Source organism: Coregonus clupeaformis, chromosome 11 (genome assembly GCF_020615455.1).
Source record: "Coregonus clupeaformis isolate EN_2021a chromosome 11, ASM2061545v1, whole genome shotgun sequence".
In the NCBI taxonomy this organism is placed as follows: Eukaryota; Metazoa; Chordata; class Actinopteri; order Salmoniformes; family Salmonidae; genus Coregonus; species Coregonus clupeaformis.
The window spans coordinates 21,211,169-21,225,986 of NC_059202.1; the positions used below are offsets into that span (position 1 = coordinate 21,211,169).

The 14,818-nt window shown below is 43.2% G+C and overlaps 2 protein-coding genes across 5 annotated transcripts in view; one reads left to right on the forward strand and one right to left on the reverse strand.

The window, feature by feature from the left end:
• Window positions 1-1,177: 1,177 nt before the first annotated feature.
• On the forward strand, window positions 1,178-6,692 carry LOC121577250 (lens fiber membrane intrinsic protein-like). Its single transcript, XM_041891014.1, has 5 exons — window positions 1,178-1,284; window positions 3,092-3,323; window positions 5,258-5,398; window positions 5,988-6,122; window positions 6,475-6,692. The coding sequence occupies exons 2-5, from the start codon at window positions 3,146-3,148 to the stop codon at window positions 6,543-6,545; spliced, it is 525 nt and encodes a 174-aa protein (XP_041746948.1). The 5' UTR covers window positions 1,178-1,284; window positions 3,092-3,145; the 3' UTR covers window positions 6,546-6,692.
• A 562-nt stretch (window positions 6,693-7,254) lies between these two features.
• The window catches only part of LOC121576527 (GRAM domain-containing protein 2B), a 33,363-nt gene continuing 25,799 nt past the window's right edge, over window positions 7,255-14,818 (reverse strand). For 3 of the 4 annotated variants that reach the window (XM_041889735.2, XM_041889736.2, XM_041889737.2), the window contains exons 3-12: window positions 14,619-14,679; window positions 14,412-14,484; window positions 13,965-14,068; window positions 13,271-13,366; window positions 12,818-12,958; window positions 12,519-12,609; window positions 11,545-11,625; window positions 11,185-11,284; window positions 10,078-10,181; window positions 7,255-9,569 (exon numbers count right to left, since the gene is read on the reverse strand). In XM_041889735.2, coding sequence (XP_041745669.1) covers window positions 9,487-9,569; window positions 10,078-10,181; window positions 11,185-11,284; window positions 11,545-11,625; window positions 12,519-12,609; window positions 12,818-12,958; window positions 13,271-13,366; window positions 13,965-14,068; window positions 14,412-14,484; window positions 14,619-14,679 — 934 coding nt within the window. In that variant the 3' untranslated portion in view covers window positions 7,255-9,486. Of the gene's footprint in view, window positions 9,570-10,073; window positions 10,182-11,184; window positions 11,285-11,544; window positions 11,626-12,518; window positions 12,610-12,817; window positions 12,959-13,270; window positions 13,367-13,964; window positions 14,069-14,411; window positions 14,485-14,618; window positions 14,680-14,818 lie in introns of all 4 variants that reach the window. The other variant, XM_041889738.2, reaches the window with a different exon arrangement.

The following is a 14,818-nucleotide window of genomic DNA, read 5'->3' on the forward strand; positions in this document are numbered from 1 at the left end:
ACCCACTACCACTCTGACCCTGGATGGTACCCACTACCACTCTGACCCTGGATAGTACCCACTACCACTCTGACCCTGGATAGTACCCAGTACCACTCTGACCCTGGATAGTACCCACTACCACTCTGACCCTGGATAGTACCCACTACCACTCTGACCCTGGATAGTACCCACTACCACTCTGACCCTGGATAGTACCCACTACCACTCTGACCCTGGATAGTACCCACCACCACTCTGACCCTGGATGGTACCCACTACCACTCTGACCCTGGATGGTACCCACCACCACTCTGACCCTGGATAGTACCCACCACCATTCTGACCCTGGATAGTACCCAGTACCCACCACTGTGGTAATGAACATAGTGAACCCAGCCCTGGTATGGTTGAACCCGGGGGGTCGTGGCCCTCGCCACAAAGTCCCATAATGTAGAGCGCTGCCTGCCAGGGCTGATCAGCCACTTTCTGAGAGGAAAGATACAAAGAGGACAGAGAGAAGAGTTAAGGAGGAGGGGAGGCCATGAGGGAAGGTTTCAGACAGATGGAGAGAACTAGCAAGCGTACAGGTTAGAGGGAGAGAGGGGAGGCCATGAGGGAAGGTTTCAGACAGATGGAGAGAACTAGCAAGCGTACAGGTTAGGAGGGAGAGAGGGGAGGCCATGAGGGAAGGTTTCAGACAGATGGAGAGAACTAGCAAGCGTACAGGTTAGAGGGAGAGAGGGGAGGCCATGAGGGAAGGTTTCAGACAGATGGAGAGAACTAGCAAGCGTACAGGTTAGAGGGAGAGAGGGGAGGCCATGAGGGAAGGTTTCAGACAGATGGAGAGAACTAGCAAGCGTCCAGGTTAGAGGGAGAGAGGGGAGGCCATGAGGGAAGGTTTCAGACAGATGGAGAGAACTAGCAAGCGTACAGGTTAGAGGGAGAGAGGGGAGGCCATGAGGGAAGGTTTCAGAGAGATGGAGAGAACTAGCAAGCGTCCAGGTTAGAGGGAGAGAGGGGAGGCCATGAGGGAAGGTTTCAGACAGATGGAGAGAACTAGCAAGCGTACAGGTTAGAGGGAGAGAGTCGGGAGGCACAGGGCCCAGGGGTAATGGTGTGCAATAGAGAGATGGTAAACGAGGGAACGAGAGAGTGAGAGAGAGGGATTACCATCATTCACATGTTGCCCTCGATCATTCCCTCTATTGTACAGGCAGACAATGAGGGCCATGGGTGGAGGGCTTAAAAAGGACAGACGCACACAGACAGCCAACAACCCTGGACAGAGACAGCAACCAACAGGTATCTATCTGAAAACATTTTTATGGACTTTATACAAAGACATGTCTTTGGAGACACCCCTGGGTTTGGGGCCCTTTCCTGTTATTCAAGTTTATGAAGAATTAAAACAAATTAACTTTTTTGGAGTATAAATGGGCCGGTTTACATTTGTTTTAGAGCTTTTGGTCTTCTGATGAATTGAGGCTGCTGCAGGAATTGAAACGGCAACTATGGAATATTGTACCTTTTCTCACTATCGAGCTGCTCTGAACTGTACTGGGATGAAGTGGATATTTCTTCAAATCATATCTTTTCACATTGCCCTTTCCAGCAGGGTACAAGCAGCTATGGTGGATTCATAACTAGGCCAGCACAGGTACAATTCGGCACAGCTCAGTAGAGCGAAAAGGGTATTTGTATGGCACCCCATCACGCTGGTCACAGAGCAACATGCTGACAGATCTATTGCTCAGCATCAGAAGATTAGTTGTGAAGCGTTGGGGGAATTACTTGGAAACAATGGTTTGAATCAGCTTGTTCAGCATTCTCATTGACATGGCGGCATTTTGTGTTTTTGCTTTGGCACAATTTGCTGGTGTTTGCTTTTGTACTTGGTTGCTCTTGATCAGATGGAAATGTGCATTCAAAGATATTGAAATGAAATTACATTTTAGAATGGATTAGAAATTAGGTTTCAACTTGAGCAATTTATTTTGCAAAAACACAGCATAATGACTAGAAGTGCAGAGGTCATTGGTGTGCTTATATTAGGGTAGGTGTCACCACCTCCACATGCCATAAAACTACAGATGTGTCCACTCTAAAGCGTAAAGGTGTTAGGGTTGACTTCCAAATGAAGGCCCTGCTTGAATACTTCAAAAATGCATCCTTCCCTTCAGTCCTTCCTTTAAGCCTAATCACAGATCAGACTAAACTGCTTTCCACCGTGAAAGTATGCCAGATTAGACCCAAGGAAGGATGCATTTTATCAAATTGAACTCATGGCTGAAACAGTGAACAATGCCACACACCGTTGCGGCGTCTACTCCAGCAGGTGTCCACCCCAGCACGTGGGGAGGGTAAAGCAAAGGGCTGGTGGATAGCCTAGTGGGAACAATGTGCTGATCTGAGCTGTGTGGAAAGTTCACATTCATCACAGTCACCTTGCCCTCAGAGCCAACAACAAAAAGAACCTGAAGTATCACCAGAATTCTGTCATGCAGATTTTAAGGGGACCTTCCTTTACGTTTAGTTTGAACTTAGACTTGCTCGGTTAGACTGCAACTGTTGAACAGAGTTTTTAAAAAAAATAATCTGTTTCGCATTTGACGATGGTTTGATGTATTTCGATGTCTCTGAACCTGCTATAAAGGGCTTCTCTATGTGATCATATAACTTTATGGCTTGTTTTCTCAGAGGTAAAAATGATTAATTCCACAGCAAGTCTCTTCTATGTAATGCATGTCATGAGTATGAAGCATGGTTCCCTCTGATCTATTATAAAAATAACTTTAACTTTTAAAAAAAGTAACTGAAACGTTACCCTATACTTGGAGATGTACAGGATATAACAGCATACAGTGTATATAACCTCCCTACCGCTGTATATAGCCTCCCTACTGTTATTTTATTTTACTGCTGCTCTTTAATTATTCGCAAAACATATTTTTTCTTAAACTGTATTGTTGGTTATGGGCTTGTAAGTAAACATTTCACTGTCATGTTGTATTCGGCATGTGGCAAATAAAATGTGATGTGATTTGATTTGATTTGATTAGAGTGATAACACAGTGATGAACCATTTTCTATTATTCTCTCGTTTTTGTAGCTCAAATAGTTGCAGTGCATTTAGGAGGACTGTGCTATCCCAGGGTTCTCCTTGATGCTGTACACTTTAGCAGGAGGGGGTACACTCTGTGGTGTGGCCGCCCTCGTGCTCCTCATCGTCTCCACGGCGACCGACTTCTGGATGCAGTACCGCTACTCGGGAGCGTCGGCCAATCAGGGCCTCTGGAGGTTTTGCATCAATCACAAGTGCCACGCCCACACCATCACTGTGGGTGAGTACCGAGTAGTAGAGCGTACAAACTACTTTTAAACTTGTTGTTTTTGGATCCTCTCTATTAATTTGTCATACTTTGAGGTTGATTTGAGCATGCTACCTGGGGTCCATTGATTCTCAGTGTGTTTTTGTTATCAATGCTAACGTGGCTAATGCAGATGGCGGCTATGGTATCGCTATGTATACAAACACGTGGGGATCACACTTTTTCTTGGCCGATAGACTACTATTAAGGTATGGTAACATACAAGTTATTTTGTATTTTGGGTGAACTACCCCTTTAACCTCAACTATTGTGACCCAGTGCTATATACTGTCCTTTGTATGTATAGAGCATTCGGAAAGTATTCAGACCCCTTCACTTTTTCCACTTTGTTACGTTACAGCCTTATTCTAAAATTTATTAAATTACATGTTTTCCTCTTCAATCTACACACAATACCCCATAATGACAAAGCGAAAACAGGTTTGTAGAAATGTTTGCAAATTTATTAAAATTAAAAAAAGAGAAATACGACCCTAAGCACACAGCCAAGACAATGCAGGAGTCTCTGATTGTCCTTGAGTGGCCCAGCCAGAGCCCGGACTTGAACCCGATCTAACATCTCTGGAGAGACCTGAAAATAGCTGTGCAGCGACACTCCCCATCCAACCTGACAGAGCTTGAGAGCTTGAGAAGAATGGGAGGAACTCCCCAAATACAGGTGCCAAACTTGTAGCGTCATACCCAAGAAGACTCAAGGCTGTAATCGCTGCCAAAAGTGCTTCAACAAAGTACTGAGTAAAAGGTCTGAATAATTTTGTAAATGTGATATTTCAGTTTTTTATTTTTAATAAATGTGCAAAAAATTCTAAAAACCTTTTATTTTTTTGCTTTGTCATTATGGGGTATTGTGTGTAGGTTGATGAGGAAAAAAACTATTTAATACATTTTAGAATAAGGTGTAACAAAATGTGGAAAATGACATACCCAAATCTAACTGCCTGTAGCTCAGGACCTGAAGCAAGGATATGAATATTATTGATACCATTTGAAAGGAAACACTTTGAAGTTTGTGGAAATGTGAAATTAATGTAGAAAAATGTAACACATTAGATCTGGTAAAAGATAATACAAACAAAACATCATGCGTTTTATTTTTTTTGTTCCATCGTCTTTGAAATGCAAGAGAAAGGCCACAATATAATATTGCAGTTTAGATTTTGGCCACTAGATGGAAGCAGTGTCTGTGCAAAGTTTCAGATTGCTCCAGTGACGCATTGCAATACTGGACTATTTTGTATCAAGTCTACCCAAATGTGCCAAATAGGTAAATTGATACACTTTCAAGCACATAACTATAGAGAACATACAAAAATGATATGGTAATACAAAATGTAAGTTTACACTCTCCCAGGAATGTCATACATGTCGGATCATTAGCTTATACACTAACTTTCACACATCTAGATGACCGGGCGGGGTGGGTGTGGAGCCAGAGACAGCAGGGGTTCAAACTGTAGAACCCAGTTCCTACATTTGAATATAAAAATGGATTTGATCAAACAAAACTATGCTACATTTTATCTCTGGGACCCTCAGGATGACAAATCAGAGCAAGATTACTGAACGTAAGTACATTATTTACCGTCAGAGGTGAATGTATCAAACCAGTTGCCATGATAAGTTCTGTTGTTGTGCACTCTCCTCAAACAATAGCATGGTATTTTTTCACTGTAATTTCTACTGTAAATTGGACAGTGCAGTTAGATTAACAATAATTAAAGCTTTCTGCCCAAATAAGACATGTCTATGTCCTGGAAAGTTTGCTGTTACTTACAACAGTCATGCTAATCACATTAGCGCACGTTAGCTCAACCGTCCCGTATATGGGACACCGATCTCGTAGAGGTTAATATACTTACTTAAATGACGGTGTCCTCTCTGCACAGCCTTCTGGGATGCGACAAGGGCCTTCATGCTACTGTCCGTGCTGAGCTGCTTTGCTGGCGTATTGCTGGGCCTGAGTGCCTTCGTCAACGGCACCAAGAGCAGGAGGGTCCGGACGGGGGGCTTCGCTCTGCTCCTGTCAGGTAAACACCCCATCTGAAAAGACAGGAAAGTTAAACGCATGTAAGACCTACAGGGGGTTTACTTTGACCTGTCCAGTTCCTTCAAGGAGGGGAGAGGATAGGTGGATGAGAGGAGAGGGAGAGGAGGGGTGGATGAGAGGAGAGGGAGAGGAGAGGAAAGGTTGAGAGGGAGAGGAGAGGAAAGGTGGAGGAGAGGAGAGGGAGAGGAGAGGTGGATGAGAGGAGAGGAAGAGGAGAGGGGAGAGGTGGATGAGATGAGAGAGGTGGATGAGAGGAGAGGAAAGGAGAGGGTGGAGGAGCGGAGAGGTGGATGAGAGGAAAGGAGAGAGGTGGATGAGAGGAGAGGAAAGGAGAGGGTGGAGGAGTGGAGAGGTGGATGAGAGGAAAGGAGAGGGTGGAGGAGCGGAAAGGTGGATGAGAGGAGAGGAAAGGAAAGGAGACAAAGTAGGAAGTATGGGATAGTGTAGCAGTCAGGAATTACATTTAGTAAATTTGTTTATAGACTTGACATCACCATTCTTCAACAAGCGTTTCTGTTTTGGCCACAACATGTTTCTCTCTTCTTCCACCACTCGGTCTCATCCCTCAGGTTTCCTAGCTCTGTTAGCTCTGGCCATCTACACTGGCGTGACGGTCAACTTCTTTGGCAAGCGCTTCCTTGATTGGCGCTTCTCCTGGTCCTACATCGTAGCTTGGGTGGCCATCATCTTATCTTTCGCTGCTGGTAAACTCCTTCTCTAATAAACCCATCGGTCTTTAAATGTGTTTTAGATAGCATGTCTTGTACATAAGCTATATTTCAACGTATTGTACAGTCTGTAGTGGGGGTTTGGATCCGCTGCAATCGATCTTCGATTAGCAACACGCACTCCTTCAACAGATCTGTGGTTAGGATGGATCTGCCAGCAACGGACAGTGCAGGTGCTGTAGATTGTGTCAAGGTCACATTGGCTGCAAATAGCTTTTCAGGCCGTCCAAATTCAGACTTGCCAGAAGTCTTAGTCCCTCTAAGTACATGGTGTTGGCATATTGTCAATGTAACGCAGTGACTATTTCCTTGTTGCTCGAACTTTCAGGTGTGTTCCAACTCTGTGCCTTTCAGAAGAACATTGCAGAACCGCCCCCTACCAACGTTCAAGAAAGCTAAATGGAACTCATCTTTTACCTGCATACTAAAAGAAAAATCTACCAACCACTAGTCTTTACTATTGTCACTGATAGCAATGTGACAACAGCTATGGAAACAACCTGTGTCTGGTCAAATCTGCTGAACAGAATAAAATTGAATATTTGACTCCAGCCTGGTCTCTAGTTCATTGCTTAGTCTTAATCCGTTTTCTGGTTAATAGACAATGAAGCCATTTTTATTTTATTTTTTAACAAATGCAAATTGACCACCTTCCAGGTCACTGAGTCACACCCTTAAGCCTGGGGCGTGGTTTAAAGTAGGGTTAGGGTTGTACTTCAACATGTGTAATTTTCTTCCACAAATTCTTCTCTACTCACCTCTGGGTGGTGCTTTAAAGGCAATATAGTGATAGAAATATTCAAACCGCAACAGGAGCCTTCAAATACTGTAGGCTACATTTGCAGGCCAGAAAATATCTTTACATTAACATATGCATTTAACTGGGCGGCAGGTAGCCTAGCGGTTTTAAGAGCGTTCGGCCAGTAACCGAAAGGTCGCTGGTTTGAATCCCCGAGCAGACTAGGTGGAAAAATCTGTCGATGTGCCGTTGTGCAAGGCACTTAACCCTAATTGCTCCTGTAAGTCACTCTGGATAAGAGCGTTTGCTAAATGACAAAATTTCCAAATGTAACTTTTGCATTTAAACAAACGGATACAAATACAGTTGTTCTTGCAACAGTTGATTTATTGTTGAACAATACCAAAGCAAAATCTCACAGAGACTACTACTTTGAATTACATAGAATGCAAATAAATACAAGAATGAAGTAGAATGAAGGACATAAATTATTTACAACACTTCAATAAACGCAAAACCACACAAATACTGGGCTCGTCATTGAGATTCTTGCATTGTGTCCATTTGAATATATTTGACATGTGCTATCCACTGATGGAGAAGGAAGACAACGGACAGTACTGCTTTATGGCATGTAGGCATACATCTTTTAGCCCAACATCTGATTACAACTACCCAATCGTTATAACAGACGTCACTTCAACGCTCTTCATGTCCCGTCAACACAGAATACCCAGTACTGAGCTAGTCAGTCAGATGTTAGATTAATTGTCGATATGTTTCAATTTGTTCGTCGAAAAACATGAAAAGAAAAAAAACTAACAAACAACTTAAAACAAAAAATCACAGACTGATATATTGCAAAGGTACAATGTGATTCTCAATGAAAAGTGGATAGGGCATTCTCTCTGGTGGACAAGGACAAACTGTGTGTGTGACAACCCCGATCCTGAGTCGTGAAATGGCGAAGGAAAAGCAGTGACCCTGAAACTGTGGCAGGTTGCACCCACCCCTGAGAAGAACACCATCAAATAGTAACTAGAGAACAAAACACCTGCTTCCCCACCACCTCAGTCAAATGTGATGTCTTTGGATTTGGGCAGGTTCAACAACTGTTAAAGTGCCCTGGCTCGCTCACCAGAACCATTAATTTTCCCCTCATGTTTTTTTTTTTTAACAAACAATTCTCACCTCAACAGACTCCATTTAAAAAACAAAAACACCTACAGGTTACTAATCTCCCCCGGATAATCTTTATTACATATTGAAATTTATTTTTTGGACCACCTCTTTTCTTTCTGTTGAAAATAGGACCTCAGTAACAATGTCGCATGATAGTTACACTTTTATGTATGTTCTCTCAAAAGGTGACTCAAATGAGTGTGCATAATCCATCAGTCACTTATCTGATGTTCCAGACAGAATAACATAAAATACAGTACGTTGCTACTTGAACAGTCCTGAAACGTCTGAACCAGCAGGAACAAGCGTTTGTTCTCAACAGGCCTGTCAACGACTAGAGGTTAGATTTTTTGCTTTTTAAAACGCGTCAGTTCCTTCTAAACAGTACATAAGTCATCAGATATATTAAATCTGAACAAGACAATAGTATTGGTTTGGAATTTGCCAAAACTACTTTGATGATCGAAGTAGTAGAAGATGTAGGAAATGTTACCGAGACGACGACCTGATCATACTCGTTGAAGATGCATCCAGCGAGAATCGAGGGAGTGGCCTCCAAAGGATTGATCATTAAACAGGTTTAGAATTATGCGAATGGCAGGATTAATACTGCTGATCTTAAAAAAGAGAGGAGAGGAAGAGACTGTCAGGAGAGAAAATTAAAATGGCTGCTCGGCTAGCTGATCCGTGTAAGACAAGATATTAATCATGGCCGATTACCAGAAGAATCATCCAAGAGTACCCGCAGATGGCTTAGTGGTGAAAGATTAAATACAGATCGACTTGCAACTCCCTAATGAAATGATGGGATGCCATAGCAGGAGATAAAGTCAAAGTCATCTCCGTGCGCTCATGCAAAAGACGTGCACTCTGTATCTTTGGCTCTGCATAACACTTGTACCTTAGGGGAGGTGTTAAAGCAAACGCAGGACTACGCTGGATTCGGGTAGTCTGCACAGACCACATGCTCTTGAAGAGAATACGTAGAATGGAAATGCGTACATATTCCAGAGTTCTCTGGAAAATCTGAGAAATCGCTTCTTGTCAATCTGATCTGAGAGCAGATTGAGTTGACTATCGCCTCCCCTCTTCAGTTTGTGCTCAGTTTGAGCCAGTTGGCTTTGGTTTCAAGTCACAGACACACAGCAGGTCATTTGTGTTTGTGTGTGTGTGTGTGTGTGTTGGCTTGGTGCCGCTTGCTGCGAGTCGTGGCTGGCCTGGGTCTAGCGCTCTTAAATATAGCCCTTTGAGATACCCGTCTGTCTGAGATCATACAGGGAGGTGCTTCTACAACTCCTATATGCAAGGAAGTGACGGACCAGCACTAGAACACTGTCAAAATGTCTCCTAGTTCTTCCTTCAAGTTCTTCTGGGATGAGGACAGTATATCTTCAACACGAGAGCTCCAGTTCTCTTTTTTCATTGGTAGATCTTCAACTGGCACCATATTGTCACGTCCTCCAACATCTCCTCTGGCCAATCAGGGTTATGTGTCCTTGTACCTAAGAAAGAAGGCAGTTGAGTATAATTATTTTAAAAAATTAAGGCCTGAAAACACAATACGCCTCTTTGCGATACAAAATAATTTGGCTTTTCATCAGCTGAGCTCCATCTCTTATGGGAATTTGAGTCAGAGCTCTGAAAGGGAGGGAGAGGCAACTTGCACAACCACAAAAGAGCAGATAAGATATCTTAGGTAATCAAAAGTCTCAGTCAAGAGTTGTCTGAAATCACACCTGTGTATAACCACAGCACAGAGATACGGCATATCTTCCATTGAGCAGCAGCCTGGTCTAAGATCTCCATCTGCTTGAGCCAACTCCGCTGACCAGGTCCTACCATGCATTGTATAGCGATCAAAGATATTCAGAGGAGTTGGCTAAAGCCGATCAGAATCTGGCGCCAGGCAATGAAAATAGTTATGCTTACGTTCATATATAAAAGGTTGCTAGTTGTGGTTGTGGTATGTGGAATGGTTGCTGTGTGGTTGGGTGGGGTCGTCTTACCCACTCTGTGAGGAGAATTCAGGGAGGGCGCCCAGAGAGGTCAGCTGTTCCTCCAGAGCCACAATGCGGAGGCCGATGTACCCCGACGACAGCAGCAGCAGTACCACCCTAAAAAACACCCACACAGAATGTTAAAGTCACGCTCCCCAATACACTTCTCACGCAGCTTCATTTCACATCATTCAAAGTAGACATAGGTCATGCAAAATGAGTTTCCTCTAAATCTAAAACGTCATCGCGTGGTCCTTTGTAGCTCAGTTGGTAGAGCACGGCACTTGTAACGCCAGGGTAGTACGTGTGTCGATTCCCGGGACCACCCCTATGTAAAATGTATGCACGCATGACTAAGTCGCTTTGGATAAGAGCGTCTGCTAAATGTCATATATAGTCTTGAAAGAGCACATTCCAATGGTTAAACACAGCAGGTAGTCCCAGATCATCTAGATATGACGCTGCAGGGCCTTCTGTACTCAAACAGGTCAGAACCGTTACGCAAAGCTGCAATATCTAACTTTTTGGGGCGACCTGACAATTCGCAGAAATGTGAGTTATAGTTCTGTCATTCTCATTGAAAGCCAGTCTAAGAAGCGGTAGATCTGTTCTATATGTGCTATTTCTATACTTCCTGTTTTTTTAAGTTTCATTTTTGCATCTTTTACTTTCGGTTTTGTACACCAGCTTCAAACAGCTGAAAATACAATATTGTTGGTTATGGAAAATATATTTCACAGCGGTTTAGATGGTACAATGATTCTCTACACTCTACTTGCTTGTTTTGTCACAAACTGAAATTAGGCAAACTATTAGGATTCTAGCAATTAGGAAATGGCGGAGTGATTTCCACATAGTGCATCTTTAACCAGTGGCATAGCTTTCCCTCATGTCGTCATTTTATCACGTCACTAAGCACATGTATGCAAATGCTGTTAGGAACATATTGGTTACCATGCCTGCAGAGTATATGCCTAGAAACGTGTTCTGTGAAACGAGAGGCCCTCAAGTTTATACACCCACGAATGCCATTCAACTGAACAAACACAGAAAAGACTACGTGTATAGTAAAGATGTTAGAGGTCACTTACAGGTTAAAGGTTATTTAGAGGTCACTTACAGTATTAGGTATATGAAGAGGAGAGTGTTGAGGCTGCCGGCGTCTCTCTGGATGAGAAGGGAGCGGGCTTTTTCCACCACACTCCACACCCACGAGCCACCTGACCCGGGAGAGACGGAACACTTGGTTAGCACCTGTATGTAATCTCTAGCCAGGACGGCTTTGTATGCATTTATTTGTATTTTTTTAAATCGCCAAATAAAATAAATCCCACTTTGGCACACACACACGACTAACTGAAATAACTGGCTTGTCAGTGGCTCGCTGCGTGAAAGCTTTTGTAAAGTCACGTGTATTTCTGTTTGCATGAGAAAAGGAGCCAGCTGGAAACATAGGCCTACGTTGTGTGTGTGTGTTTACCTGAGAGGTCCTCTGAGGAGCTGTCTCTCTGCTGTGCGTTTATGCTCCTAAGGGTGGATCTGCTCTCTTGAGGCACAAGGTCTGAAGAGGAAAGGGGAGAAAAAAACAACCTTGGACTTTGCATATGGAGGTCAGGTATGTACACAACAGATAACGCTCACATGTAGCCAACTAAAACTTTATCAGTCTACACATTAGGACCTGTAGGAGAGGTTGAACATTGTGCTTAACATTAAACCTAGTCCTAGACTAAAAAGCATGCTCAAGGGAAACAGGCCATTACTGGCCACAGGGGTATCCTACGAAGCAAGCCAGATCTACTCAGGGTTTTCTAAAGCTAACCAGCTTCAGTTAGCTTCACATTCCAGCTCAGGCTTCATCTGTACTACGACGGTGGATATTCCACTAACTCTAGCAGGCTTGTAACTGTGCACGCATGTCACACAACTCCTCATTGAGACAATGCTGAAACATCAATCCATGGGCGAGTCAGTGTCACATTTTAATTTGTGCCGAAATCAAAATGAAAGAAAAGTTATTGCCGTTTCAGCAGGCTATTGTGTGAAAAAGGCTTTTAGAAGTGCAGTCTTTATTTTATTACTTATGGTTAATGCCGACTTGTGTGTTTATCAACGTACAACAACAAGCACCTTTTCCCCCACTCCTATCGACAAAATAATTGTATTAAGTCATACAAAATTGCAAGAGGGAGGGAATCTGATTTCATTGGTCCTCAACTCGTGGCTCAGACACTTCATTCAGGGTAAATGGAGTTAGCCCGCCCCGGAGCAGGTTAGTGCTGAGGGATTCGTTGCCATAGAAATGTACCTGGTTAAAACGTGACCCACTTTCGTATGACCTGTTATACCGAGTTGAACTCAGAGCTGACCAAAGTTATCTATATATACAAATAAATATCTCCTCAAACCTGCTTCGTAAAATACCACTCTGGTCTTCCAGTTAGGCTTACTCACCTTTATTTGGTGTGGGTGAGTCAAGAAAGAGCTTGGGGTCTGACCCATCCAGCTGGTCAAAACTGTCCTCTAGACTGGACTGACTGGAGTTCTATGAGAGAGGGACATGGTGAGAGACAGTGGGTTAAAACCAGCTTCAAAAACAGAGCCCAAAACAGCTACAGTGGAATATGAGGAAGTATCGGTGAGTTACGAAGGACCTCTGTAGTATCTGCAGTACTGTCGTTCAGGGAAATCCATTAGGCTGACTTTAAACTTTATAAAATGACATCTTTATGAACTTGAAGATTATAACTTACCACCAGCTTGTCCTGATCAAAACTATTCTCAGCAGAGGAGAATACAGGGCTGCTGTTAGCACTTCCATCCTTCAGTTGAGGACACACGGACCGCAGGAGCTTGTAACACGCCTCTCGGTTCCGCAAAGACACAAACAGGTACTGAAAACACACAGGAGAGAGACATTTTAGCCTGGATGCCCTTGTATGCCCTGGAACATGCAAGGATGCAACCATTCACCTTCAAATGAACATTATGTTAAATAAGCCAGTCATTAATCAGATTAAAATCTTACATGTCATCCATCAGAGGTCAATGTGTGTTACGTAACTTGTCTGATGACTTAGACAGCCCTCTATTAAATATTGCTATTAAAACCACCAGTATAGATCTAATCATCAGATTAAGGTGGCAGAGTCTAATGGTGGACTATGCACTGTGCCAATGGGACAGCTGAGGAAGTGACCTCTGACCTTTTCTCCCTCGGTGCGGATAGACAGGGCGTTGGGCACCAGCAGGGCAGTGTTCTGCTTCTTCAGAATTTGCACGCTGGTCACAGGGATCACCAACTGTAGAAACCGACAGAGGAGCAACAGACCATCACTTGATACAGTAACCGTCACAACGCACTAAGTCAAATGCCTTTTGGGCTTTATTTTCATGAAAAAAGAACAATTGCATTTTATCAATGGCCATTTGAATGCACAGAAATATCGTGAGGAGATCCTGAGGCCCATTGTTCTTAAGGTATCTGGCAAACAGATGCATATCTGTATTCCCAGTCATGTGAAATCCATAGGTTAGGGCCTAATATATTTATTTAAATTGACTGATTTCCTTATATGAACTGTAACTCAGTAAAATCTTTGAAATTGTTGCATGTTGTGTTTATATTTTTGTTCAGTATATAAATAAAACTGTGTTAAACATGAACACGTCATTGGGTAAGAAAGCTGGGGGATATGTATACATTTCTCCATTAGCTAGTAATAGGACTGCCAAACTGTCCATTTACAAATAGGACAAACTTCAAACAATGTTGTTTAACTGAAAAGCCTAGTCCATTTTCCATACAGAACAGCCTACTGCTATGCCATGTAAAAAATCTATTATACAGACAAACAATCAAGGGTCAGGGTCACCCATTCAGGGTCAAGGGTCACTTACCTTGGTGTCCTTGAGCAGCACGGAGGAGTGGAAGCACGCGTGATGTTTGGTGACATAGAGCCTGCCGTGGTAGAGTACTTCCTTCTGCAGGGCACAGATGTACGCTGTGGGAGAGAGGGAGGACATGGGAGCGTTAGTTACAGAAGTCCTGGCAGCATGATGACACAGCAAGCGCTGTCGGTCAGCGTGGGTATAGGCCAAAATGACTGCCAGATTAACGTGCACTATTGTCAGTTACTATGGCAACCCTTGCCGCAGCTTAGCCTAACCATGCCATCGTTTGAACGATTAGTTTATTTTTTTTAAGTCACCGCTCATGGTTTTTGCGATTATGACTTTGTGAGACGCATGACTAGCCGTTTCCATGACATGACTATTTGGCACAAGGGTCACATTTCGTTTGGAGAGCCACCTTTGGCCACAGAGAATATTCAAAACTTCACTTACCATGTAGCAAGTCTTCACTCTCTGGAATGTCAGGAAACAGCTTGTGGAATGTTTTGTTGTGCTTTATAAAACTCTGTAGAACAGAAGAGGAAAAGCATTACTAAATCAACCATGTTACTGAGAAGTCTTGAAAACTTAATAAAGTAAAGCAGCGGAGTGTAGCCATCCCAACCACAAACAGTGTCAAAAAGTCAGTAGTGAACGTACACTTTGTAAACCGATGCTTACAGTCCTCTCCAAACGTCTGTCCACATCGAACGTCTGAGACCTGTGGAAGACAAGAGATCATCAGCATGACGTTACTGGTGAAGTCTGTGGCTTTAGCAGGTTCCTGACAGACCAACAGTCACACAGAGGCCTTAGCTTCAAAGAGAAAACAAAACAGGTATGTTTATGCGACTATGAAA

Bases quoted from the DNA above. Each gene is read 5' to 3' on its own strand.
- LOC121577250 (XM_041891014.1), top strand. From the start codon at position 3,146: ATGCTGTACACTTTAGCAGGAGGGGGTACACTCTGTGGTGTGGCCGCC. The intron at 3,324-5,257 runs GTGAGTACCGAG...CTCTCTGCACAG, and splicing joins CGCCCACACCATCACTGTGG to CCTTCTGGGATGCGACAAGG. The intron at 6,123-6,474 runs GTAAACTCCTTC...TCGAACTTTCAG, and splicing joins CATCTTATCTTTCGCTGCTG to GTGTGTTCCAACTCTGTGCC.